The following is a 26,589-nucleotide window of genomic DNA, read 5'->3' on the forward strand; positions in this document are numbered from 1 at the left end:
ACTGATTTTCACGCAACCTTTAATGACATTGGCCTGATACCTCATCAGCACTTGCAGTTTTTCCTGTTGTGCATGTAAATCGCTGCAGTGGCCTTCAGTCTTGGCAGATACGTGAACTGTAAATAATTTTGCCTTAAAAATGGATTGATTTGTCATTTTTAAGCCACATGAATTCTTTTCATCATTTAAGCTCCTAAGTGCTGTCTGTATTCATTTCCTCTTCCGAGCAAATATTTTCAGCTCACTTTATAAGTACCTCCATTTTGAAATCATTCTGTGAAATACTAATGAGCTGACTTTTTTCCCCATCTCCATTTGTAAAGTCCATTGCATCTTCCCAATTTCTCTGGCCTGTCAGTAATAAGGAAATCGTTTGTTTTAGGAAGGTTGGTACAGTTTTGTTTTAAATGGTCTTATGACACAGGTTCACAGCCGGATGTGGCCAAGAATTTCTGTGGAGTTTTCAAAATTGAAACCGTTTCTTTTTTCCTAGTTGGCCCTGATTTGATACTCAGAAGTAAAAATTCTGCTTCAAAAATATCCACATAGTGACAACAGCTAGTGTTGGAGATATTCAACTCAATATGTGGTCCTCCTTTCCAAGTGTTTATTCAAGCTGGAGATCTGGAGGTGGATATTTGTGTTTCTGAGAACTCCTCCTCCCTCCCCCTTCCCCTTCCCCCTCCCCCCTTCCCCTTCTCCTCCTCCTCTCCCCCGTGCAGCCTTTCAGCAATGCCTATCAAATCTGGCACCAAAATATCTTTTGACTTTACTTGTCCCTCCCCCTTGTCACAGCTTTTCCCCTTGTATAAGCCACCCCGGCTCCCTCACCTGGTCTGCACAGTAGCCTCTTGACTGGCTCTCTGCTTTTACAGCCACCCACATCAACCTATTCTCCAGACGGTAGCCAGACCAAACTTTCTGGAAATAAGTTGGCTCCTGGCACATCCCTACTTTAAATTCACTAATGGATTCCTCCTCCCCAGAACTAAGAGTGAAACCCAAACTCCTTAAAGTAGCCCACAAGGCCCTTGCATTATTCGGTCTCCAAGTTCCTCTCAAGCCACCCCACCCCCTGCTGTGCCACACTAGCTACCTCTCTGCTCTCCAAACAGGCCAAGCTCACTTTTGCTTTGCAGACTTAGCACATGCTGCTTCCATTAATGGAACGTTCTTCCAGAGGCTTCTCCTTACTACTTACCTTAAGGACACTGCAGTGTGTTGTCATCAGTCTGTCATGATTATTTGATTAATATTCCATCTCCACACATAAACACACACACACACACACACACCCCTAGATAACGTAGGTATAAATTCTCAAGTACTATCTCTTTCTTACTTACACATTGTATTTTTCAGAATCTGGCTCATAGCAGGTGATCAGTATGTACTTATTGGATGAGGGAATAAATGTATTGCAGATTACTTAAGAGGGGCTATTCTGGATGTTCTATCATTGATGTATCTATCATTGATGGATTGCGCCATCCATGTTCTTAGCATGCATAGAATTACTTTAACAGACTTGAAAGTGTATCTTTATTAATGCTTATTTGAGGGCCAGTTTCTCACCTAGAAAAATGAGGTGAGAGACAATCACATTTGGTGCAAGTCAGATCCTGTGTTCAGAAGTGAATTTGTCCTCATGGCCCAAGTCTTCTGGGAGGGAATCCAGACTGCTGAAAAGGCATACAAGGTGACTTTAATTTGAGAGCTATATAAACATGACTTTTCTCCTGGACAGTTCTGGACCCTAACCAAATAAAAGATAATGTCATATCTAGTTAACATGTTCTCAGAAAATAAAAAGGCATATTTTGAACTTTTCTACACGCACAGAACATAGCTTCAAAAAGCTTAGGTGCCAAGATACTAAATACAGAATGCATTTTCAAATTAAGTCATTTTCATAATTGAACTTGAGAGGAAACATAAAGCGAGGTTAAATCTTATCAGGGAAAAATCCAAAAAGCTTCCAGATGCTCATGTGTTTAGCCCGTGAGGGTGGGTTAGAATATGCCATTTAGTGATAGGTTAGCGATGGCCTAGTTTTTAGAGCATATTCTCAGGATGCTGCTATACTTTCATTTTCCAAATTTAGGAGCAAAGTTTAGACGGCATTCAAAGGGGATGCAGAGGTGCAGTTTGACGGAGAGGCAGTTTTGCAGACTCTGTCCAGACTGTATCTATCATTTTGTGATAAATTGGACCTAAATGCATCCTTTATGGGGAAGGTGAGAAAAGATGATAAAAGTTTTTAAATGGCCCAAGCCATTTCTGGTAAACTTCATTTGCACCCTCTGGTTATGGTAAAGCTGTCTCTTAATTTAAACTTGAGATTTCCAGGTCCTCTGTGTCAGATTTGTTACACTGGGACAGCCATCGAAGGGTCTTGGAAATCCCTGAGGTGACATACAAAATCTGTGTGCATGCATTTGTGGGCGTGTCTGTAAAAGCACATGTGCATTCGCTGCTGGAGAAAGGTCCAGACTCTCTCAGTGGGACAGGGTTGCTGGAAAGGTATTTTTCTCCCGTTCAGGAAGAGGCAGTGATTGGAAGAGGTTACATTTCAAGAGGTTACCGAGTATCCCCAGGAAAGGAAGAAGAAGAAGATAGTGAGGTTTCCCTCAGGTAATCCCGCAGTGCGGCTCACGGGGTCCCGGTGAGGCTTTGTGAAGAGGAACCTTTACACAAAGGAGACTGGAGCTTCCAGGGTCAGAGACTGACTCTAACCATGAAATGAACTTAGTGTCAATGGACCGACCCCACATCTAGCATTTGCTACTCATCTGAAAAACCAGGAGAGGGTAGTCATTTGAAGAGAGGGATGAAACTCTCATAGTTAATCCAGAGGTCCTTCATCTATTGAATTATTTGCTTTCACTTTTAAAATATCTTCTTCCTGCCCTTCCAAGAGGAGAGCGGACACAGAACACTACCAAAATGTAAAAAATAGAAAGTAACAGTCCCATTAATTCTCCTTACCAAGGTTCATTTCTAAATGAAAACAGCTTTACATTTGGTCTTGATTATAAAAAACATTCTCTGGACATGATAAAAATAAGAAGTAGGCAGTACAGGAAAGTGTAAGAGGGGGGAAACCCAGCCAGAACCCATCTTTTTTTCTGTTTATGCTGAGGTGTGTACACTACACATGCTTGTTTATAATGGAGACCCTTACGAAGACCTTGGTGAAGAGGAAAACAAATTCCCACGCTCATGCAAAAGGGAATGGGGATTGTATTCGTTACAATCGTTACAATCCCCATTAATGTTTACAATCCTTCGTTAATGTTTTCCTGACTCTGAAAATCTTCAGCATGTCTCCAGGGGAAGCAAGAAGACAGGTTTTGACCTTCTTAGGGAATAGAAAGGGGATAGCTGGCCCTGAGAGCCGAATTCACTTTGGGGAGGACCCTGTTGGAAGTTGGCAGAACCAGGTTCTGTCCCAAGTCTTCGGAAGGCAGATCCATCCAAGTCTGAGCGGAGCCCTTGACCCTCACAAGGGAACGATGGTGATGTGGGGTAACGGTGATGGTTGTCCCTGTCCAAACACCGGTGTGTTTTCCTGACCTCTGCACCCAGAGTATGTTGTCCCCTTGAGTCTGAGTGAATTAAGCCCCTCATATAGGTGGTTCCCAAGACCTCTTTGCTAGTTTAGAATATGGTCCTCAGGTTTCTCCCACAGGCACATCAAGTATAATTTTAAAGGGTCTATCTTACCTTCATGAAATACATGCCCAATTTTCGACTTTGAATCCTTGCTAAAACCTATCTTCAGATCTGTGATCTGGGACAGTCAAGGGAAAATGAAGTTTTTGTCCTCCTTGGCCTTAGTTCAGTGCTTATTTCAAAGCAAGGACTGGAAGGGGAAGGAGGTGAGGGCCCTGAGAAGTAAATAAGCGGGACCTTGGAAGTTTCCTCGGAGATGCGAATGAAAGACGGAGGCCACCTGGGGGAGAGAATAAGGAAGAACAGTGTGATAGGACTGATTGCAAGACTGAGGGCAAGATTTTGACACTATAAAGAACTTTAGGGAACTGGAATGTCTAGGTCAAAGATCTTATAGACTACTCAAAAATCATAAGCTATACAGGATCTGTAAGACAGGCCGGAGATGCCCCTTTACAATGCTCTGAAGCAGTTAAGTGTAGTGACATGGCATCTGTTGTGTGAGAGACAGGACTCCAGGATTTTTCTTTTGAATGGGGGGAACTAAACACCTGGGCTTACCACATCTTTCATTGGAGAAAATAAGAGCTGAAATTATTTTATTTCCCATGCAGTATTTTTCCTCCCACTAGATTTTGCTATTCATTCAGTGGCCCTTCCAACAAAGAGCATCTCATAAAATGGGAAGGGTCTTTTGCTGAGCAGATTTTAAGGAGCAGGAACCTACTTATTCTACTGAAATTTAAATGAAATTCTTTGTCTTTGACTCCTACTTGGAGTTTGGACAAGTTGCAAATCTAAGAAGGCTGACCCCCGGAGGTCAACCCATATATAAAGTTGGATCTTGGTTTTCAACCAACAGTAGTATCAGGAGATCAAGAGGTGTAATGCGATGTTTGCAAAATTGATTCACTAAGAATTTTGAAAGCTCTTCAGATAATAGTTTTTTATATACTTGTAAGTACAAGTGCACACATAATGCTAGGCATGATTTTTTAAAGATCTGATCCATGTTTCTTACAGGCTAGCAGGACTGATGGTAAATCCTTAGCAAGGAGTTGGGTATTTTACTACTAAAAGAGGGAAAATGTGGAGTCCCAAGGAGCATTTTTAGCCCTGATCGTATTTCTTCTGGATATTCTAGCTTTCCATTTAAACCACGCATGGTATTCTGTGTCACATGTTTGGTTTAAAAATGAAGATGTTAAAACAAGTATATTTCGTAATAAATGATCCCAGTGACTTAGCTGAGAACCTGTGATGAAAACTGGATTTGTTTTCTGCTCCAGCCCTGAAAGCAGTCTGGTTTGCCATGATGTCCTTCTGTCTGGCCCACCCCTCTATCTGTCTGCCAGTCCCCTGGGGATTTACCTGCATTCAGCATGAGCCGAAGGTGGAAGCCAAAACGTTGTTGATAAATTTATGTATGTGTGCGCGGAAGTGCTGAACAAAAACAAGCTGATGGAAAACACCCGCTCAGGGAACCAATAATCATCTCTTCTTGCCCCTCTGCCTCGCTTCCTTTCAGCAACCACTGGAAAGAAAAGACAGCCAGAATAGCTCCCAGCACAGCGCTGCCAGCCACCGAAGCCTGCACACAGCCTCCCCCAGCCACGGCACACAGGTGCTACCCGAGTTCCCACCCGCCGAGGCCCCGGCTCCAGATCAGACTGACAGCTCTGGGCAGAAAAAACCAGATCCTTTTAAAATCTGGGCCCAGTCCAGGAGCATGTATGAAAACCGACGTGAGTAGCACCCTGGCTCCTGTCTTCCCTGGACCCCGCCGCAGGGCTCCAACTCTCTCTTGAGGCTTACTGAGAGTAGATTGTCAGTGTGTGAACAGGAGAGAGGTGAATCCAGGTGGGAGGTGACAGCATCTCAGAGCAGTGATAGAATCTGCTGGATATTCACTGAGGCCCCGTTACGTCTTCTGTTTGGGCAGGTGGGGTAGTCATGGATGGTCGTCAGATGAAGGGCCTGGGTAAAATGGATTTATTTTTCCTCTCCGTTAAAAGAAGTGGCCGGAAAAAAAAAAACAAAAGAAGTGGCCGATAAGCGCTGCTGCCTCATTAATTCTTCCCTACGTGGAGATGGTGGCCTCCTCTGAGCTCCTGTCTTGTGAAACAGCTCTGATGTACAATAGAACATAAATACGATTGGTTTGGATTGCAGGAGTAATGAGAAGAAATTAAATGCTTTCTTAGTGGTCTCGGTTTTTAAGAATACTGGTAATTTTTTTTAAACGTTATCGGTCTTTCTAAGCATTCCCCTTAAAAAGAAAAAAAGAATAGCGAGTGGTTTGTGCTTTAATCATTTATACTGTGGTTAAGTATGTTCCTTTAGCTTCACCTTTTTGAAAAATATGAACTAGTGATGTCATACATAGTACCTTTTGGGCTGTTATAAACCGAGTAATCCCTTCACATTTAATGTTTTACTTTTTATTATGAAATGATTTCCAAAAACTATTCACTCTAAACAGTATTCACTTATCTTACTGTTACCAATCAAAGTTCCTAAAATGCTTTCGTCTTAGGGGATACAAATAGGCCATTTTTGTTTGTTTGTTTTGGCTGTTGCTCTTACTGACCTTTTCTTATGAGTATGATTGGTTGGGATGCAGCATCTACGAAGAACATGCACTTCATTTTCCCTTTTTGTCATAGGATAGGAGAGAATGATTAATGAGGGAGGAGGCCGGGTTTGCTGAAGGGTCAGATTAAAACTGGAAGAGAGAAGAGAAGCATTCTGCCTTTCCTCTTGGTCCCCAGCCCCCTCAGCACAGGTTTCATTTGGAGCCATAGCTGTGGTTCTCTTAGCAAAGCCCCGTGGAGGGCCGAGGCACGGGGGGCGGGGGGGGGGACACTGCAGCCACCCATCCACCCCCTTGGACTTGGCTGTGAAGCATTTTACCTGCTGGCTGGAGCCACTCATCTGTGACCCAAACCAAACAGGGGAGTGAGAGCAGCACCCCTGCCTGAGAAGGAAAGTGGCCCACACTGCTGGGTGCAAGTCAGCACTTAGGAGGCACGAGGCATGACCAGAGTCTTGGTGATGATCAAGTTTTAGAAGTCACCCAGGGCTCCCTCTGTGCTTTTCCTCTTCAAGGAGGAGACATCATTGCCTTCTTCCTACCGTAGTGCGTAGAATTAAGTAGGCTGTTTTGACTAAGGCTTCCCTATGCTGGCAAAAGCCCGATAACTTGAGAAAGGATTTATTTAGTCCCTGGACTAGAAAGACCCCTGAGTACACCTCACTCTGGGCCAGAGGAAATGAAGTTCCATTTGGAACATCCCTTGTAAGCAGTAGTTGCTAAGCATGAACCTGGTGTCCGTTCTCAGTGTGTCTTCTCACTATTTGGAATGATTTCAGGGAAGAAATGTTTTCCAAAGAGGAATATTTTCACATTCCCTTCACATTTCTCTTTAATCATGCAGGTCCTCCAATCAATGGCCCAACTTCAGTTGATGTGGAGATAACTGCTTTATTGACTATGCCCCTGCTTTTCTCAGTAGAGTACACGTTTATGACTGAGTTTCCCATGTATGAATCTTTTTGCGATAAAATAAATCAGTTTCTGAAGTGCTGGTGCGGGCCTCATGGATTGACAGACGATTCTAATGCACCCAAAGAATAGGAGGCTCTAGCTCAGATGCCATTTTTACCTTGATGGAAGCAGTATTTCTTCAGAATTTGGTATTTAATCCATTTTTTAAAAAAGTTTTCACCAGAAAAAAAATAAGAAAAATATGTAATTCTGCCACAGCCAGCTGCTCTAAGCATTGAATGAGAGGCAGACTGAAATATTTGTAATGGTGCCAGTTTAGGCCTTAACTTTCTGGAACATCTAAGGAATAGGATCTAGCAGCACAAATGAGAATCAGGTTTTTTTGCTGATTAGAGGCTCCATAATTGAGTGATTGTAGCAACCTAACCGATGTTAATATTCACATAGGTTTCTGCCTCACCACTAAATCAGGATAATGATGAGACTTTTCCCTCCATGGTAATTATTCAGTATCTGTCACAGATTTTCTTTTTTTCACAGTACCTATGAATGAATCTACGTCAGTCTTGTCTTCTAATCAGTATTTGGCTTTATCCCAGATCAGTTTCTGCCATTCCCTTAGGCTGTTTTTTATCTTGTCTTTTGGAAAAAAATGAAAAAGTAAAGCACGTAGCGTCATTAGATGTGATTCCCTGCCCCTCTCCCCAAGGCATATTAAAATGTGCAAAGTACTCCAGGAAAAAAACCAAGAAAATTAAAGTCAGCAGTAGCATCTTAATTGTACCCTTAATTTATCCCCCTTTTTTTGGGAAAATATATTTTCCTCGTATTTCATTTTATTGTAAAGGACAATGTGAAGATTCTTAACAAAGTCTCTGACCCAGTTCCTTCACATGGTCTGAATACTGTGCAAAATATAGCATTCTTGATATGGCCATCTGTCAAAACAGCAGTGTGCAAGTGAATCAATCTGAATTACAGATGTGTTAATAAATCCCTCTGAAGAGCTTAAGTGTTCAGTTAAGAACATGCATGGGTGGTGGTGGTGGGATGAACTGGGAGATTGGGATTGACATATATACACTAATATGTATAAAATAGATAACTAATAAGAACCTGCTCTATTAAAAAAATAGTAAAGTTCAAGAAAACCCGAGGTTTATTTTAAAAAAAAAAAGAAAAAGAAAAAGCATGCATGGAAGTCCTTTAAAAGCCATGTTGCCTGTTTGTATTTTCTCTAGATAACATGCCAGTTGTACACATCTTTTAAAAATGGCATCGATGCAATCTTATTTATAAGTGTTCAGGAAGAGCAGCTAGTACCCACTAGTGTTTACTGTGAAACAAAATCTAAAGCTTGCAGTTCAAACTTTGCCCGTTCACAAAAGAGTTGGGAAAGAAAAATGACAAAGCTGTCATTTTAACCAGCGCACACCTGTCCCTCGAGAGAGACATGCTTAATGATCTGGAATTGGTGTACAGCTCCTTTATCATAGTTTAAGGAGCTTGGGTGTACGTCTAGATTTTAAGAGCTATTATGACAGTTCTTATTTGTGTATTTGTTCAGCTCTTGGCCAGATCTGATGATTTGTGTCACTAAACAAAAGACTATTTTGGTTGAACTGCCCTAAAATTCATCTGAACAGGTTTTAGCCCAAGAATTAATCCCACCAGGAACTTGATACTATTTTAAATAAACACAGTAATGTGGCAGTGACAAAAGTATGCTTAAATTTTTTCAAAAGGAAATAAGGGGTTAGACAAATCTCAAGTTCATGACATGATTCAAACAAGGTCATAAGAGAATGGGTACTTCAGGGTATCATGAAATCGGAAGAGTCTAAGATGGTAAAGGTAGTTCTGTGAAATTCTCAGCGGTACAGTTGTAAATTCTAGCTTTTTGACAAGAAAAGTACCATGGGAAAAAAAAAAGAATCGAACCATAGTCTTTTAAAATCCACAGCAGCCTTGACCTTTACTGTGAAAGCTTAACTGCACGTTCCTTATCAATCAAAACTAAATTAAAATGAACTAAGAGAAAGCACATACATTCAGCTTTGCAAAATTGTGACATTACTATTCCAGCTATGTCACCTTCGCCTGCATCGGGATTGAGCAAGGGTGAAAGAGACAAAGAAATCAATTCCACGAATTTTGGAGAATGTCAGAGTAAGGATCTGCTGAAAACTTTCATTTCTCCACTATTACTCATCCTGTTTGATGTTCCCATTGGTCTAGGGGGCTAGAAAGAAACTCAGAAAAAGGAGGGAAGAAAGAGGGATGCCATGAACAGAAGTGTTTGGGGCGTTTTTATTGAGCAAGGCTAGAGCAAAGACAAGATGAAATTAAAAGTGATGGGCACGTTTTAACCAAGTCTGCAAATGTGTTGTGTGTCTGTAGTAATAGAGATGCCAGGAGGGTTCTCTGCAAACATGGTGATTCCATTTTTTCTAATTATCAAAGGAAGTCTTTTGACTGCTTTATTGGGTCATTGGTGGAATTACCAAAGGAAATGAGCTGCTCTGATTGTCCCCTGTACCAGGGCTTAGAAGTGAAGAGAGCTGGATTAGATTTTCTTAGTTCTTCTTCATTTAGTCTCAAAAAAAGAGGGGGGGTGGTGATAGTAATATCAGAAAGATGGTTCTACCCTGCTGCCTCCTGAAAACTTAATTCTAATAAAATCTGCCTGAAATAAAGAAGAGAACAAAAAATGTTTTGGGGGAATAGTTTAGAAACTTTAGTGCCTTTGGGAACAAGGGACAGCAGAGGACAAAGAAGAGAAAAATCATTCTATAATTCTCTGATATGTTTCAGTACTGATTGATCACCAAAGTTATATATTTGGACCATAGCATTTGGTTCGTAGAAGAATATAATTGTCAAGATGCCCAAGTTCAAGGACCAGAAGACGTTCTTTGTAACACATCTGTGTTTGTGTGTGTTTTCCCGAAAGGCTCATCATTGGCATCGTCTACATCCTCGGTGTCTGTCATTGGGCATCTTCGTTTTCAGTAGGAAGCTTTTTAAATAAATTTGCCATCCGTGTATTAATTCTCAGAGGAACAAATTTTTTTCCAATGGACTAAACTGTATGATAAGCCTAAGTCTGTTGGCCATAATTGCGCATCCCATGGTGGCTTACTCCTAAATGAGCAATAAAAGGCAGAAACTTGCTACATTTGGTGACACTGTAGGATGGGCAGGTGTTCCTATGTTAAACGATGCTGCAGAAAAAATTGGTCTGAGCTGGAGGTCTCTGCAGAGGTCTTTCCCTTGTTCACAGAAGGGCTCAGCAGATTTCAAGCAGACTCTGCCAAGAACCTAGTGCTGGCTGGAACGCACCCGTGGTCTGTTTTGGTAATAATCCTCCTGCTTGAGCGAACCGAAGACGGAGACTCAACCTGATTTAATTTGTTGTTTCAATGAGGCTATTACAGCAAATACCCTTTAGCCAGCTACTCAAACAGAAAGAAAATATTGTTACCTTAGCATGCTGAAGAAAATACCATTCTCGAATTGTGTCCTGTGATGTAGCCTAACTCCACGTACCATGGCATCTTACAGCTTAGCCTTAGCAATTATAATTAAAAATCATTGGCTAAGAAGCTCCCTTGAAAGCATGGCATTAAGACAGCTCAAGCACGAATATTCGATTCAGACTCCTCTGGCTGGTACTTACCCGTTCATTTAGTTTCTTCTCTCTCGGCATACATCTTAAGCTCATGGGTGAGTCCCGAAAAAGGGACATCTATCGCCAGCTTGAAGTCTAAACAACCACCTTCTTCTTCCCTATTCCATTGTACAGAATCAGAGAAGATGGGAATTAAATTCTCAGTACATACACACTCCTTCAGCCCCAAAGCCAAGGAATTAAAGAAACCAGAAATTCTGCAGAACAGTATTTGAAAATCTCCTTTAGGATTCATGGCCACTAAATTATATATTTTTTTCTTTAAATAAAAGATTTGTCATTTTACAGACTGTAAAACATACTACTTAAACACTAAAATATTAAGTAAGAATTAAATAGAAGTAACCCTTTTTTTTATTACTTTAGTTAAGTAACAGAGTGGTATATAGGACAATCTCATGTACGGTAAGCACATTCTTAAGGAAAATACTTTTCTTTAAAAAAAAAAAAAATGAGATTTTCATTTGAAAGCCCTGGACTATTACTGAATTTTAAAAGTAAAATATCAAGCTGTTAGATAATAAATGAATACTTATAGTGGTGAAATATTATAGGCAAATACTGGAATGAAGCACTTAGTTTAGTGATGAAATATGGTTCATTGATATAGGACAATTTTGTTCTCACCAGTGATCTTAAGGATATAGAAGGCTGACTACTTTTTCATAATAGTAGTGAAATCATAGTAAATTTTGTAAATTTGGAAATATTAGGATGTTTCAGAGTAACTCTTTTGGCCAAAATGATCTAACAGATCATATTATTGGCATTGCTAGTCCTGATTATTTTAAGGGAAAAAGAAGTGATTTTCTTTTTTTTAATTGAGAACACTTTTTACCTCAAGCTGTTTTCTTTCATCTTCTAGTTGGTAACATCAGGTCTTCTAAATCCTCGGAGCCAACCTCTACTTCAGAGGTCACTCTGACAGCGTGAGCTCCTTCCTCAGACATGGGCACCCACTTTGTGGTGCAGAGCCTGATGATTTTAATTTATTTAATTCCCCTTGCAACAATACCCAGGAGAGTGGTGAGTGCTGACTACAGCCTTCATCGGGGATAATGGCTTGATTAGGAATTATCAAACAGTGATTAGTCCTTTGAAAAAAATCTGAAGGCTCAATGACGATTCCTACCACTTACTTTCGCCCAGTGTCCTGTTATTACATCCGTCCAGATTATTTTGTTTGCTTGTGTGTGTTGGAACGCTGTCATCTGCTCAAACACCATCAGCACCGGTCCTGTTAACTGTGTTCGCCTTAGGGCTCTGATTCGTTTTATCAGAGAAATAATCTCTCTCTTCCTCATCCCTCTCTGCAGTTCCAGATTATCAAGAACAGGACATCTTCCTCTGGAGAAAAGAGACTGGATTTGGATTTAGGATTCTGGGTGGCAATGAACCAGGGGAACCTGTGAGTCTTTTGTCTCCCTGCCCCTTGCCCCCCATCCCACCCTAGCCTGCACCGCCCCATGCAGTTTTCTAAGACTTCAAAGCAAATTGGCAGCAGTGACAAATCACCAAGATTTGAGTCCCGCCAGGTGCACCCCTGTTTCGTCTTTTTAAAAAAATTTTTATTGGAGTATAGTTGATTTACAATGTATTAATTTCTGCTGTACAGCAAAGTGATTCAGTTATATATATATATATAATAATATATATATATATTCCCTGACTGTTTCATCTTAAGCACTGGGGGTTATTCTTTGGATTTTGTGAGCTCTTTCTGTCTTGAGGAAGAAGGGACTAGATCTTTTCTAAAAAGCGTGTGTTCGTGTTTGTGGAAAGCGGCAGTTCCAGCGTCTGGAGCTCCCCATCAGAGAAAAGAGAACCGAAAAGCAAAATAGGAATAGGCATCAACTGAGAATACAGTGGCCTGATCCTTCTGGCCAATACTGTTAAATCTGCCAGCAGGTAGTTGGCTTTGTATATCGCGTAGCCAGGACAGAGAGCACTTGACAAGGCATTATGAAAGATTAGAGAAAGTAGGACCACGCTCTTTACAAAATTAGAGAAAGAACCCTGAACAAGGATCAGGAGACATTTAACCTCTCCAGGCCTCATCTTTAGAATAAATTGAGGAGAACTTCACAGGATTCTTTTGAAAGGGGAAAAGAGAACTAAAGATAAGTATTGTTCATTTCCTCATCACAGTAAAAATAACTGTTATTTCTTGAGTGCTTACTACGTGCCAGGTGCTATGCTAAAGGCTTCTAACATCCATTCTTCTCATGTATCCATCAAATCTATGAATCTATCCCCATTTTTCAAATCATGAAATAAAGACACAGAAAGGTTAATGAACCTGCCTGGCATCACAGAGTTAGTAAAGGGAGGGACTGGAAAGGGTGTGATTCCAGAGTCCATGTTCTTAAGCACTCTTTTGTCAAAGTTCTTTGTAAGTGATAAATGCCATGTAAAGATCGTTGTAGCCTCATTATCTAGAGAGAAGGCAAGAAAGGCACAAATATTTTAGCTAAAGTTTAGTGAATGGTTAATATAACAACAGCAAGACACTAAATATAAAGACCTGCTCTGCATGCAGGTGCGATAGACTATGAAAATAGGGATGCCCAGCCAGACTTTGCTTGATTCATCCTTTCATTTAACAGCATTTATCGTGCATTCCCTTTTGCTAGGCACATGCTGACCTTTAAAGCAAAGTAGTATTACTATTATAATTAGGAGAGTTTTCTGAACAGAGGCCTGCCTCTTAGGTGCATAGAAAAGGGGAAAAAGTTTTGCCAATGAAGGGAGTAAAATGATTTATTTTTGCAAAGGGGAAAAAACAATGAGTCAGCAAACCACAGATAAATGTCAAGGTACTAAACAAGAAAAAGTTATTTTTTCCATTTAAGAATTATTGTACCCACCTAGCACAGCACCTGGTACCCAGTGGGCACTCAATAAGGGTTTGTGGCATGGATGCAGACATGAATGAATGAATTGAATTGTTCTCAGAGATTGTGAAGGCCGTCGTTTTACAGGCAAACCTCGTTTTATTGCGCTTTACAGATGTTACATTTTTTTACAAATTGAAGTTTGATGGCAGCCCTACATTGTCAGATGATGGTTAGCATTTTTTAACAATAAAGTATTTTTTAAATTAAGGTATGTACTTTTTTTTAGACATAATGCTATTGCATACTTAAGACTACAGTATAGTGTAAACATAACTTTTATGTGCACTGGGAAACCAAAAAATTCATGTCACTTGTTTTGTGGTGACATTAGCTTTATTGCGGTGGTCTGAAACCGAACCTGCAATATCCCCGAGGTGTGCCTGTAATAGTAAACCAAAAGGTCAGTGTTTCATCCATCATCCAATTACTCAACAGATTTATATCGGTCACATCGTACCACTGGGTGCTGCTGATACAGACGGCCGCCTGAGGTCTGGGGATGAATTAATCTGTGTGGATGGGACACCAGTCATTGGTAAATCACACCAGCTTGTGGTCCAGCTTATGCAACAAGCCGCCAAGCAAGGCCACGTCAATCTCACAGTACGGCGTAAAGTGGTGTTTGCGGGTATGTTTTTCATTCATCCCTTTAGACAGTGCCTTGTCACTTTATGCACAGAAGAGGCCCCTTTCCTGTGCCTGCCTCCTCAAGCATGTATTTTAGCAAATGTTTGTAAATGTGATTAAGCTCAGAATTTCCAGATGGAACCCTGCAAAACTGCTGTCACTCAAAAGCACTTTAATGTGCCATCCGTACACGTTCAGCAAAGGCTTTTAGAAGAAGCCTAGTTGAGTAGATATGTTACCTCCCTCCATCTCCTTGCTAAACAGAACTTAGTCATTCTCTTCACTTGATGAGAATTCTCAACAAAAGAGGTTAGGAGAATTGTAGCTTCAAATTAAGAGAGCAAAAATTAGGTTTGCGCTGCCAAATAAGCTCATAAAAAAGCTGCTCTGCTGTTGACAGTCATATGTATTAAACTATTTTAATTTTTACATTTTTCTCTATAAGCAAGTTGTAGAGTTGGCCAGTTCTAGGTCATGTTTGAGTCCTTCCTCCTGCAACTCAAATTCATATACATCCTTCCAGGCCCAACTCAAAGATAACCTTATCTGTAAAACCCTCAGAAATTCCCTCCTTCCTCCAACTGTCTGCTGAGTTTAGCCTTCCCTTCTTGCCATCCTTGGGCATCGTGGTTCACTTCGGTATCAGAATCTGCCATTTCGAGGCAGTATTGGGTAAGTGTCGACCCTTCCCATTCATTCACCATCTTTGCCTGCAGCCCCTGCCTCCAGGTATTCAAGACAGAACCCAGAATGCAGAAGAGGCAGATTCCATGTGGTATCAGTTGAATTACTGAAGAAGGATGACATGAAATATTAGGAATTCTCCATAGCTGTAATACTAGTGAAACACCTGTTTATCAGATAAAATCAACTGGCATCTTGTTTTAAAAACAAACAAAAAAAATAACTCATAGGGACTTCCCTGGCAGTCCAGTGGTTGAGACTCCTCGCTTCCATTGCAGGCGACATGGGTTCGATCCCTGGTCGGGGAACTAAGATCCCACATGCCTCATGGCACGGCCAAAAAAAAAAAAAACAAACTCATAGAGCTCATTTAAATGGTGTATAATTAATTACAAAAGAATTAAGATATCAGATTCCAGTGTGAGAGCCCTACCTGTTGCAGCCACGAAAAGAGTGTTAATCACTTATGTCCCTAGAGCTCATTTATGGCCTCAGGATCTTAACGTAGTATCCCATGCAACCAGTAGCAGCAATCAGAAATGGCTTTTGAGATGAGATGAAAACTTTCTGACTTCACTGGTCCAAATAAAAATAGTAGAGCCATGTGATTTTTGTTTGTTTCAGATTTATTTTTTAGATCTTAAATATTGGGGTTTTGTTTGTTTGTTTGTTTGTTTTAAACTATTTAAGGGCTACTAATTTGTGGGAGTAATCCAATTGTACACAGTAAACATTTGCTTTTTTTTTTTTTAATTTATTTATTTATTTATTTATTTATGGCTGCGTTGGGTCTTCGTTTCTGTGCGAGGGCTTTCTCCAGTTGCGGCAAGCGGGGGCCACTCCCCATCGCGGTGCGCCGGCCTCTCACTATCGCAGCCTCTCTTGTTGCGGAGCACAGGCTCCAGACGCGCAGGCTCAGTAGTTGTGGCTCACGAGCCCAGTTGCTCCGCGGCATGTGGGATCCTCCCAGACCAGGGCTCGAACCCGTGTCCCCTGCACTGGCAGGCAGACTCTCAAGCACTGCGCCACCAGGGAAGCCCAAATATTGGGGTTTTTAAGCTCTGGGTTAAAGGCATGTTAAATCTTTGAAAAGACATAAGGCTAAGTGAAATAAGCCAGTCACAAAAGGACAAATATTATATGCTTCCACTTCCATGAGGTACCTAGAGTAGTCAAGTCACAGAGACAGAATGTAGAATGGCGGCCGTACCAGGGGCTGGGGAGGGGAGAGTGATTAGTTAGTGTTTAATGGGTACAGAATTTCAGTTCTGGAAAATGAAAGCGTTCTGGAGATGAATGGTGGGGATGCTTGCACAACAGTGTTTCTGTGCTTAATGCCACTGAACTATACACCTAAAATGGTTAAAATAATAAGTTTTAGGTTCCGTATATTTTATAACAATAAAAATGAAATCTGTGAAAGGAGGTGCTTTGGGGAATAAATTTAGTAGTCCTATCGAAAACCTGAACACGTATTTTGCTTTCGGCATGAAAACTAAGTCGGTCCCGCCTACTACTGTGGCTATTTAGGAGTGCTTTACCCTGTCACTTGAGAAAGCAATAAAACTGAAATTTGATAAAACGAATTCTGAGGGAGGCTAATATATCCAGTTGTGTGATCAGAGTAGATCATTGACATCTGGAAGCGAGGAAGAGAAGCTAAGTATACCTCTGACAGGTGTTGTCAGGAATCCCACAGTAGGGAAATCTTAATGGTACTGTCAACTTACCATGTCTCCGGTGATGGAAAAAGCAAAGCAAAACTGTTTGCAAATCTGAGCAGAATGTGACTTGAGGGTAATGACAATTTGAGTGCAGCGAAGGGCGTGTCTCTGAGGCAAAAATGGTAGTCATCCTTGCTGTGGGCCACACCTATGCTTCCTTCAATGGGTCGTTTTTGTTTGTTTGTTTCATTGAGGTCTAGTTGCTGTACAATATTATGTAAGTTATAGGTGTACAATGCAGTGATTCACAATTTTTAAAGGTTGTACTCCATTTATAGTTATTATAAAATATTGGCTATATTCCAGTGTCGTGCAATATATCCTTGTAGCTTATTTTATACCTAATAATTTGTACCTCTTAATCCCCTACCCCTATATTGCTCCACCCCCCATCTTCTCCCCACTGGTAATCTCTAGTTTGTTCTCTATATCTGTGAGACTGCTTCTTTTTTGCTATATACACTAGTTGGTTGTATTTTTTAGATTCCACAGATAAGTGATCTTATACAGTATTTGTCTTTCTTTGTCTGACTCATTTTACTCATCATAATGTCCAGGGGTTGTTTTTTGATTTGTGAACTGGGAAATATTTCAGAGTGGGCCGATCTTGCTGCAAATTTGAGTCTGTATGCAGATGTTGAGATACAGTATGCTGTAAATGATACAGAATTGGGGTGTCCCCTTTGGTGTTTTTCTATGAGCTGTTTTCAATTCCTGTATCTCAGTTCTGTGAGGCCAGCTGCTGTCATAGCTGTCACTCTCTTGATTTCATTGCGGAGTCTTGGGGGAAGGAGGAAGGGGTGGCAGGCAGAGCACGTTTCTCGCGAAGGCGGGTAACTGAGAGGTGCATCTCTTGCACAGCCTCCAAAACAGAGAACGAGGTGCCCTCGCCAGCCTCCTCCCATCACAGTAGCAACCAGCCGGCCTCACTGACCGAGGAGAAGCGCACCCCGCAGGGCAGCCAGAACTCCCTGAACACGGTGAGCTCCGGCAGCGGCAGCACCAGCGGCATTGGCAGCGGCGGCGGTGGCGGCAGCGGCGTAGTGAGCACCGTGGTCCAGCCCTACGACGTGGAGATCCGGCGCGGGGAGAACGAGGGCTTCGGCTTCGTCATCGTGTCGTCGGTGAGCAGGCCTGAGGCAGGGACGACATTCGGTGAGTGCGGTCACTTCTCCCCAGTGTTTCCTGGGATGCCTGAGACTGTTCTACGGCAAGTAAAAGACAGCCAAAATCTCATTCACAGAAATGCTTTTCATGCTTTCCGCTTCAGATAATGAAAGCCTTAATTGAGGATGGAGTTAATTGGGTGGCTTTTCCCCTCCTGAAGGCTGGGATTTTTTGTTTTTAACCCTTCAGCTTCCATCCTGATTGCGTGTTCACAGGCAGACAATTTCACGCATAGGTGAAATTTGCAAAGCAGCCCCTTGACAGGATAGAGTGTGAGAAATTCTTGCCAGAGAAAGCTGTTTGCAAGGTCCTGAGCAGGGTATCAATCATAGCAGTTGCCTCAGAAGGTCTGAGTGGTTTTTGTTTGTTTGTTTGTTTTTGTTTTTTAATAAATTTATTTATTTATTTATTTTTGGCTGCGTTGGGTCTTCGTTGCTGCGCGCAACTTTCTCTAGTTGCAGCGAGCGGGGGCTACTCTTTGTTGCGGTGCACGGGCTTCTCACTGCCGTGGCTTCTCTTGTTGCGGAGCACGGGCTCTAGGCGCACGGGCTTCAGTAGTTGTGGAGAGCTGGCTTCAGTAGTTGTGGCGCACGGGCTTAGTTGCTCTGCGGCATGTGGGATCTTCCCAGACCAGGGCTCGAACCCGTGTCCCCTGCATTGGCAGGCGGATTCTTAACCACTGCGCCCCCAGGGAAGTCCCGGTGTAGGAGTTTTTAAAGGAAGCATATGGCTGTAGAAATAAATGCCTGGGGAGAAAAACAGGTGTAAGGAGTAAAAATATATATGAAATGCCCCTTCATCTTGTCCTTTCTCTACTCTATCCCTGTCTGAAATTTTAAAATTTTAATTTAAAATAATATGTTTACTGTTGCCCGGTTAAGAATCTAATTAAAATCTGAGTTCGGAGCCGTTTGTCTTCACTGCCCTTGAACTCTAGCAGGGATGATCGTCCTGTCTCATCCAGATGTTGGGGGTTTCAGCAGAGTATGGAGAAACACGGTTGTCACCCTCTCAGAAGGTTAACTCTCTGCTGGGTGCAATAGCTGAGACAAATAGGAAGCCAGGTGATTCCAGGAACTAGGAATCTATGAATCTGTTTCCTATTAGGATGGATTATAAGTATGTACTCCAAAAATGATCACCTTCTTCACTAAATAAAACATCATTTGTTATTTTCCCCAAGCACATTTGTTAATTAATCTGAAATATGATGGGAGACAGGGAAGGGCTGTGCAGGCTTTGAAATGTACTTCACCTCTGTTTCCAAATGACTTACCCACAAGGAGTCTGAGGACCCGTGGCCCAGGTCGTTTGTTGGCTAACATCAGCTAGGTGCTCCCTCCCGTTAGCTTTCTGCTCCGGTACAACTCCCTTTGCCTCCATTTAGTCTTGGTATATTGCTTCCTGCTAAAGCCATTTAGCAGGTGCGTTCATTAGGAGACAGTGAGTTAAGCCAGGTCCATGCATGTGCGGCTGCCGAAACAAACACCCGTTACTAACAGTGCTTCTGTGAGCTCCATTAATAACATTATCACAGCATGTCATGGGAGGTGGGTGACTTGACCTCAAGGCAAGGTTGTTTTTTGGTTTGTTTTTCAATTAGTTTTGGAGACTTTTCTGCTTAATTTAAAAATAAAAAGAAAGGCGGGGGGGGGAAGAAATCTCAAGTTATTTTCTTTAGATCTATAGTTTGTCCTCATGTACCCTGTGATGTTCTCAGGATTTCAGAGTTCTCAGTTTCCCTTTCTAGAATGAAATGGCAGATATGTCTGTGTTATTTAACGAATATTGAATGACTTCACCCACAGTTTGGCCTTTGATTGCTTTCCTCTGGCTCTTACAATGAACAAATTAAACTTTCCCTAATACCTTGCATGAGACTTCTGAGCTATGCAGAGCTTTCCTCCCACCTGCTGTATGATACCTTTCCCGTGGGACTTGTCCTTGGAGATGGGCTAAATTTAATCGAGACCTTGAATTTGAGTATGGAGGCTTTCCACCACACCTGCTTGTTGCTTGTTCCAGAAGATTGTTTAACTACCTTTTGAAAAATTCTTTGACCTTGACCTTACATCCCGTGATACAGACTCAGGCAAATATGCTGAAATTGAAAGGAATTGTAGCTCATTTTCCCACACATTTTATCCTTAAGCTCTAAATTAGGATGGAAGAGCTCTCTCAGTTAGTTTCAACATCTTCCATGTTAGTTTTGTCACCTTTTCCCACAGTGGCTCAAGTATACAACTATCTTTACAGTCCCCAGAAAGACAAACTCTCAAAATCAGTGAATATGCCTAAGAAAGTTTGAAACTCAGTATGCGATTATCTGGAAGCCCTGTGTCAGGCGTCAAAGCCAATTTTCCACCTCTCTTTAAAAGTTACCAACGCTCTTGGTTGTGACATGAAATGCCTCAGAGCACACAGTAAACCTTCTTCTTCAAATGCACTTTTCCTGGTTTTTCCTATCGTAGCTGTGTAGTAACTGATCAGGACAAAGGAAATGATTAAAGGAAAAGGGTTGAGGAATGATTTGAACCTAGCTTTGGTTCACTGTTCTCAGCCTGAGTATGTACTAGATTTTCTTATTCCTTTGAGGGGATTTTTATGAGGAACAAGGAGGATTTCAGAGCTAATGAGCCATTTGGGCCCTTCTCTGAAAGCACATGAGAGAGGCTGATTGAGCAAAGGTCATAAAAGGAAAAATACGTGTCAAGGTTGGGTGCTTTCTTGGCTCATCTCGTGATTATGCCCTTTTGTTAAACCTTTCATCATTCTGGATAGAAGGCAGGAAGTCTAAGTGTTTGTCTATTAGGCATTTTCAGATTGGATTTTTGGCACTAGCAGACTCTTAGGCCTCACCAGACGCCCAGTGATTATTTTTTCTAAATGGAGAAAGAACAAAACATTGGCAGAAGCGTAAGCAACACCTGGCAAAAATGATGTGACATGAACACAGAACGTGCAATAGTTTGCAGTCCCCAAATAAGCCCACGGCAAGTTATTTTTGGGGCTCTTGAGAATCTTTGGAAGTTGCTAAAGATCTCAAATTTTGCCACTGATCAAAGGAGGGAAGCTTGGGGTCCCCCCTTGTTTTGAATCAGGAAAGGACTGCAGCAACGAACTATCATTTTTCAGGGCTGTAACTTCTTAAACAAATGCCCGGAACTTTGCCAATGTTTTGACCCCCGGCACAGAGTTCTCCTTTAATAACATTTGCTTAATGCTTTAATTAATTAACACTTAACCTTCTCTTTCCCTTCTCAACCCTTTTTCTCCTCCCTTCACTCTATTCCCATGTAACTTAAAAAAAAAAATTTGAAACTGACTATCAAAGCAGGCAATGCATGTGTGGCCATGCCTCACAAAATAGGTCGGATTATTGAGGGGAGCCCTGCTGACCGATGTGGCAAGCTGAAAGTAGGAGACCGGATCTTGGCGGTAAATGGATGTTCCATCACCAACAAGTCCCATTCCGACATTGTCAACCTCATCAAGGAAGCGGGAAACACAGTTACCCTGCGCATCATTCCCGGGGATGGTAAAGTATACCTATTGTGTGTGTCTCTCTCTCTAGCTCTGTCTCTATCATTAGTGTTCATGTCATTGAATAGTTTTGACTTAGAGGCAGCCTTATCCGTATCTAACTGAACATACCCATCAAGCAAACATGAGCCACTGTTACTAAATCTTACATCACCCTCTTGACTTCATCCTCTAGCCCTGGGACCCTGTCTTGCTACAGAGATAAACATTTCAGAAAATCTTTAACTTTCTCCGATTTATTTTGGCTTTGGTGCCCTTGTCTTTAAAACAGCAGAAGAGTCTGAGTACAGGTGGTGAAGCTCGCCTGATATTCTACCTGGCAATTATTAAAGATTTTTTTTTAAAACGATGACTAAAATCTGAATGCGTAGTATGGTGACATCACAAAACTTATGTAAGGACAATGCAGAGCCAGTGCGCTTTTTTTTTTTTCAATCTGAAAGGGAATGTATCAGAGTTTTTTGTTTAATGGGGGGTTATTAGGATTTGTGCCTATGTGGTTTGTCCCTAATTTTTGCCTGTGGATAAAAATAAAATAAAATCTCTGTGTTTTTGATATTTTAACAGGCCTCCATTAAACTAGGCCTGTTCTTGTTTATTTGTTTGATTGGTTCAATTCAAATCTTTGGTTCTTTTGTAACAGTGGTGATTCTGTCCCTTGGGGGGACATTTGGCATTGTCTGGAGTGGGCGCTAATGGCCTCTAGTGGGTAGAGACCAGGGATGCTTCTAAACCTCCTACAGTACGTGGGGCAGCCCCCACTGTCAGAGATTATCCAGCAAAAAGTGTCAATACTCATTTTATTATTCGTATTTAATAAAAATGAAGTTGACACGCTAATGTCACTAAATATAGATCCTTCAGAGAATTAAGTCCTGTATATTGACTTCCTTCTAAGCAGACTTTGCCCTTGGGAAAGAAGTGATAGTTGTCCTAGAATGTTTCAGTGTCTTTTTTTTTTTCATTCTTGCTACATATGTTATAAAATAAAATATATTCTAAAAGTCAGTGAGTGTTTCTCAAGAGGAAACTGTGATTTATGGGGGAACTGTGTTAAAACTCTCTGCCACTGATCTATAAAATAAGAAAATCAGAGATTTTATCTGAAAGTAATTCACCAGATCAACATTTTTATATACTAATTGCTAGAAAGTGAGCCATATTAGTTTAAAACTCAAGTGCTGTAGACTGCCTTTCAGAAGAAGAAAATCTAAAACCAAACAATAAATATTTGAACATCGTTGGTTCTAAGAACAGAGAAGTTCCTCTGTGCCAAAAATACCCCATACCAAATGTAGAGGAAAAAATAGCTCCTTGAATGATGGTCTATTTCAGCCTGCCTCAAATGCATGGTTAGTAATTTACCATCTGGTCTAGAGTCCATTCTACCAATTCACCACTCTGGAAACGTATTACAATTTAGGAAACTGATCACAAGATGATAGAACATAGGTTCCTAATGGAAAGGATGAAGGAGGCCAGAAAAATTCGGTGACAAATGGTTGAGAGAGCCTAATGTAGTGTATAAATTCAGATACATTTATCTCCATGCTGTGGAGAGATTTCAAAAAAATTAAGTCATGATAACCCCCAAAGAAGCTGTTTTCTTTTTAACTTATACATGGGAAAGTAAAATTCAGAGAGGTGAAAAAAAAAAAATTAATCCAAAAGAAAGAGACACAGGAATTGACTTGCTGGGTCTATGTTGGTCAGTCTTAATGTGGGAATGAGAATTTCCAAAAGAAGGAAGGAAAGAAAGTGCTCCTTAAGGGAAGGGCTTAGAAAAAGAGTTCACAATCGGGAAAGATGTAAATATGCAGAAGCAACTTATACTCCTGTGCACGTACTTGTTGACTTAATTTAATGTTCTGCAAGGGAGAATATTTTTGGAGAACCTGAACACCAAAAAATAGAAAGCAAGATAGATTATCCAATAACAGTTGTCAATAAAAAGACATTTTTTAAAACTTCAGTCCTTCAACAGTGTAGAATTCAGACAGGCATATCATAGGCCATCTTGGTTAGAAGAAAGTAAGTAAACATTACAGTTGATACAGTGTAGTTAAGGAATGATGTGTTGCTGAGGATGTGATTTCATTCCATGATATTTCAGGAATTCATCACCATGGTAATAAAACTCTTCACCAATTACTTTGTAATTTTCAAAGTCCAGGTAAAGGGAATCAAGCCTGGCAGCCAGAGGGTGGGTTTGTAACGCTCATCTTTTAAATGGGGCCAAAAGTTGCCGTCTTGGAAATTAGAGTGAAGGCAGGGGAGTTAGATTTCTGGAGAGATGGAGAGATGCTGGAGCAATCCAGAAGGATTTTGCAAAAACCTAGAAGAGAGAGAGTGACCATTACAATCTGATGAAGAGAAAATCATGCTGGATCCACCTCCTCTCCGTGAAAGTGTGTTGGACATGGTAGATTGTAAGGTAAAAGGAAGGCCTTCTCTCCATGTTAGGGACCTCTGATCTCCTTCAATCTCTCACTCTAATATTTAATGGATCCAGTAGCCCAGAGGCATTTTGTTCCATGATCCTCACAAGGAGACTGAAGTTCTTCATTAGAGTGGCTTTGGAGCTCTTAGAAATCCATCTTGTCCAAGGTACTGTTCTCGGAAACCCAAGGAGGCACTTCACAAAGAGGCTCTCTTATGAGTCATACAGGAGAAAAGCAGACCAAACTTGGAGGAGATCAGGCTAAACACTTTATATGAGCTTCTGGGCTACAGTTACTTGTCCATTACTGAGTTGAAGAAGACTAACTCATCCTTTCTTTGCACAGTTCGTCAAAGAGAAACTTACAAAGCAAGGTAGTCTTGAAATGTCACAATATGGTTGAGCAATTTTAACAATTTTAAGTTCTTGAGGTTTATTTTTATCAGACATTCAAGTCAAAGGTGTGACAAGGATTGAACTGACTGAAGTCATCGTTTTCAAACTGTCATTTAATATTTGTGTTCTCTGACTTTATCCTGTCATGTGAATCTTATTTCGACTCAGGATAAATATTTGCAAAATATGTATCCAGAGATGCCTCTAAGAGATCACCTATCTACCATTAATGGAGTCATGAATTAAGGAGAGATTTGCATATAGTTAATGACCGAGAATGTCCCCAAATGAAATTCACAACCAAAATATTAATATACGGTTTAAAGGATTAAACTATACCTGGCATTAGTCCCCAAATGACTTTATGATATACTTTCCCTCTGTTTTACATAAGGCATTGTAACCATTATTTTGATTTCTTACTACAAATTGTTTTAGTTTTCTAAATTAAAAAATGATCAAATTTAAGAAAAATAAAAGGAAGATGCACCATTGGTTGGGCAGTGCTTAGAACCCACTCCCCATCCACTGCCTTATCTAGCTCACGCTGCTTGTTCTTTTTTTTTTTTTGCCACACTGCACGACATGTGGGATCTTAGTTCCCCGGCCAGGGATCAAACCCGTGCCCCCTGCAATGGAAGTGCGGAGTCAACCACTGGACCGCCAGGGGAGTCCCATGCTCATGTTCTTTTTTCTTGTCATCAGTCACCTGATTCTCCAGCTTCACTTCTCTCTAAGTAGTTTCCCTCACTGTCCCTCTCTTGTTTCCTTCTCACCTTTCTGGCTCCAACAAAAGCTTTGAAACATGACCCCCTTGATTTGGCACTATTGTGTTGTTCGAAGTCCTGCCTTCACAGTTCTAGGACAGGCCTGGCTCAGAGTTCTCACTGTCTCTGCTTTTACTACCTCTGGGACCAGGATAGGAGATAAAGTGGGGGCAGAGCCTCTTCTCCTATGAGAGATGGACAAGGGATAGGAAATTGATCATGGCAACACAGGAAGGCCCACAGAATGGCTGAACATACTGAATTTGAACTTGATTTTTGACTAGTTACACCACACATACTTCCTACCACTTGTGTTATATAGAAGAAACACCCTGTGAAGTCTGACTTCACAGTCAGACTGTGAGTGAGACTCTAATCAGACAGAGCGGACCCTGACTGAGCCAGGCTGACATGGAAAATCATCAGCTTGAATCAAGTTCAAGGCAATGAAAATATTTATGAGCTTAAAAATATATTATTTAGGGACTTCCCTGGTGGTCCAGTGGTTAAGACTCCACGCTTCACTGCAGGGGGCTCGGGTTAGGTCCCTGGTTAGGGAACTAAGATCCCACGTGCCGCCTGGCGCGGCCAAAATAAAGAAAGAAAGAAAGAATAAAAATAAAATAAAAATATATTATTTAAATGTAGTGTTTTTTCTCCTGAAGTCTTTTTTTATTTTTTTTAATTTTTATTTTTTATTGGAGTATAGCTGATTAACAGTGTTGTGTTAGTTTCAGGTGTACAGCAAAAGTGATTCAGTTATGCATATACATGTATCTATTTTTGTACTTCACATCTCTCTGATATAAAGTATTTGCTTGTACAGGTAATAGGGCTTGGCAACATAGCGCTATTTCCTTGGCAAAGGCCTAAAAGAGTTTTATTATCTTAATAGACATATGTGTTTATGCCTTAAAATATTTATGAAAGGAATGATTGTATCCGTTGTCGATTTGCTTGGCCTTGTAATGTGGATTCCATAAGGATGGCTAAGGATATTAACATGGGAGCAAGGTTGGAATTGTAATCACTTGTCACGGAGATACCTTGAAACCCGAGATAGGCGGCGCTCCTGTCAGAAGTTAGTGCCCTGATTTAACATGGCACCGTGACAGTGCCTTGAGAGCTACGATATGATATGCTCGTCTTGATACACGATTGCTGTGGAAAGTGTAGTAATATCCATTTTCATTCCTCTGGGAGAGCTAAAGCTAGGTGTAAACACTGTTTAAGAAAGGATGTAGGGCACTTTTTGGAATTTATCATGAAAACAGCCAATCTGTCCATCTATCTGCCTTGGAGTTTTAAAAGTCAAATACCTTGACACCCCTTTATAAAACTGCCTCTAGGGTATACTCTTATATCACGCCCTTCTTTTATATTTTTTCTATTATATGGGGCAAATTTTGCTTTGGGATAGAGATATAAATTTGTGAGAATGGGCTTCATCTCTGTATTTTAAAAAGCTGG

General features: G+C 41.0%; 1 protein-coding gene across 27 annotated transcripts in view; it reads left to right on the top strand.

Annotated features, from left to right (window-relative positions):
• Positions 1 to 26,589, top strand: part of MAGI1 (membrane associated guanylate kinase, WW and PDZ domain containing 1) — a 612,719-nt gene that overhangs the window by 571,004 nt on the left and 15,126 nt on the right. For 11 of the 27 annotated variants that reach the window (XM_082344623.1, XM_082344624.1, XM_082344616.1 and 8 more), the window contains 6 exons: positions 5,204 to 5,420; positions 9,269 to 9,352; positions 12,191 to 12,282; positions 14,207 to 14,399; positions 17,668 to 17,961; positions 21,308 to 21,511. In XM_082344623.1, the coding sequence (XP_082200749.1) occupies positions 5,204 to 5,420; positions 9,269 to 9,352; positions 12,191 to 12,282; positions 14,207 to 14,399; positions 17,668 to 17,961; positions 21,308 to 21,511 (1,084 nt within the window). The remainder of the gene's footprint in view (positions 1 to 5,203; positions 5,421 to 9,268; positions 9,353 to 12,190; positions 12,283 to 14,206; positions 14,400 to 17,667; positions 17,962 to 21,307; positions 21,512 to 26,589) is intronic. The other 16 variants (XM_082344625.1, XM_082344626.1, XM_082344636.1 and 13 more) reach the window with 6 other exon arrangements.

The sequence above is a fragment of the Balaenoptera borealis genome (genome assembly GCF_965194805.1).
Source record: "Balaenoptera borealis genome assembly, chromosome: 12".
NCBI classification, from domain to species: Eukaryota; Metazoa; Chordata; class Mammalia; order Artiodactyla; family Balaenopteridae; genus Balaenoptera; species Balaenoptera borealis.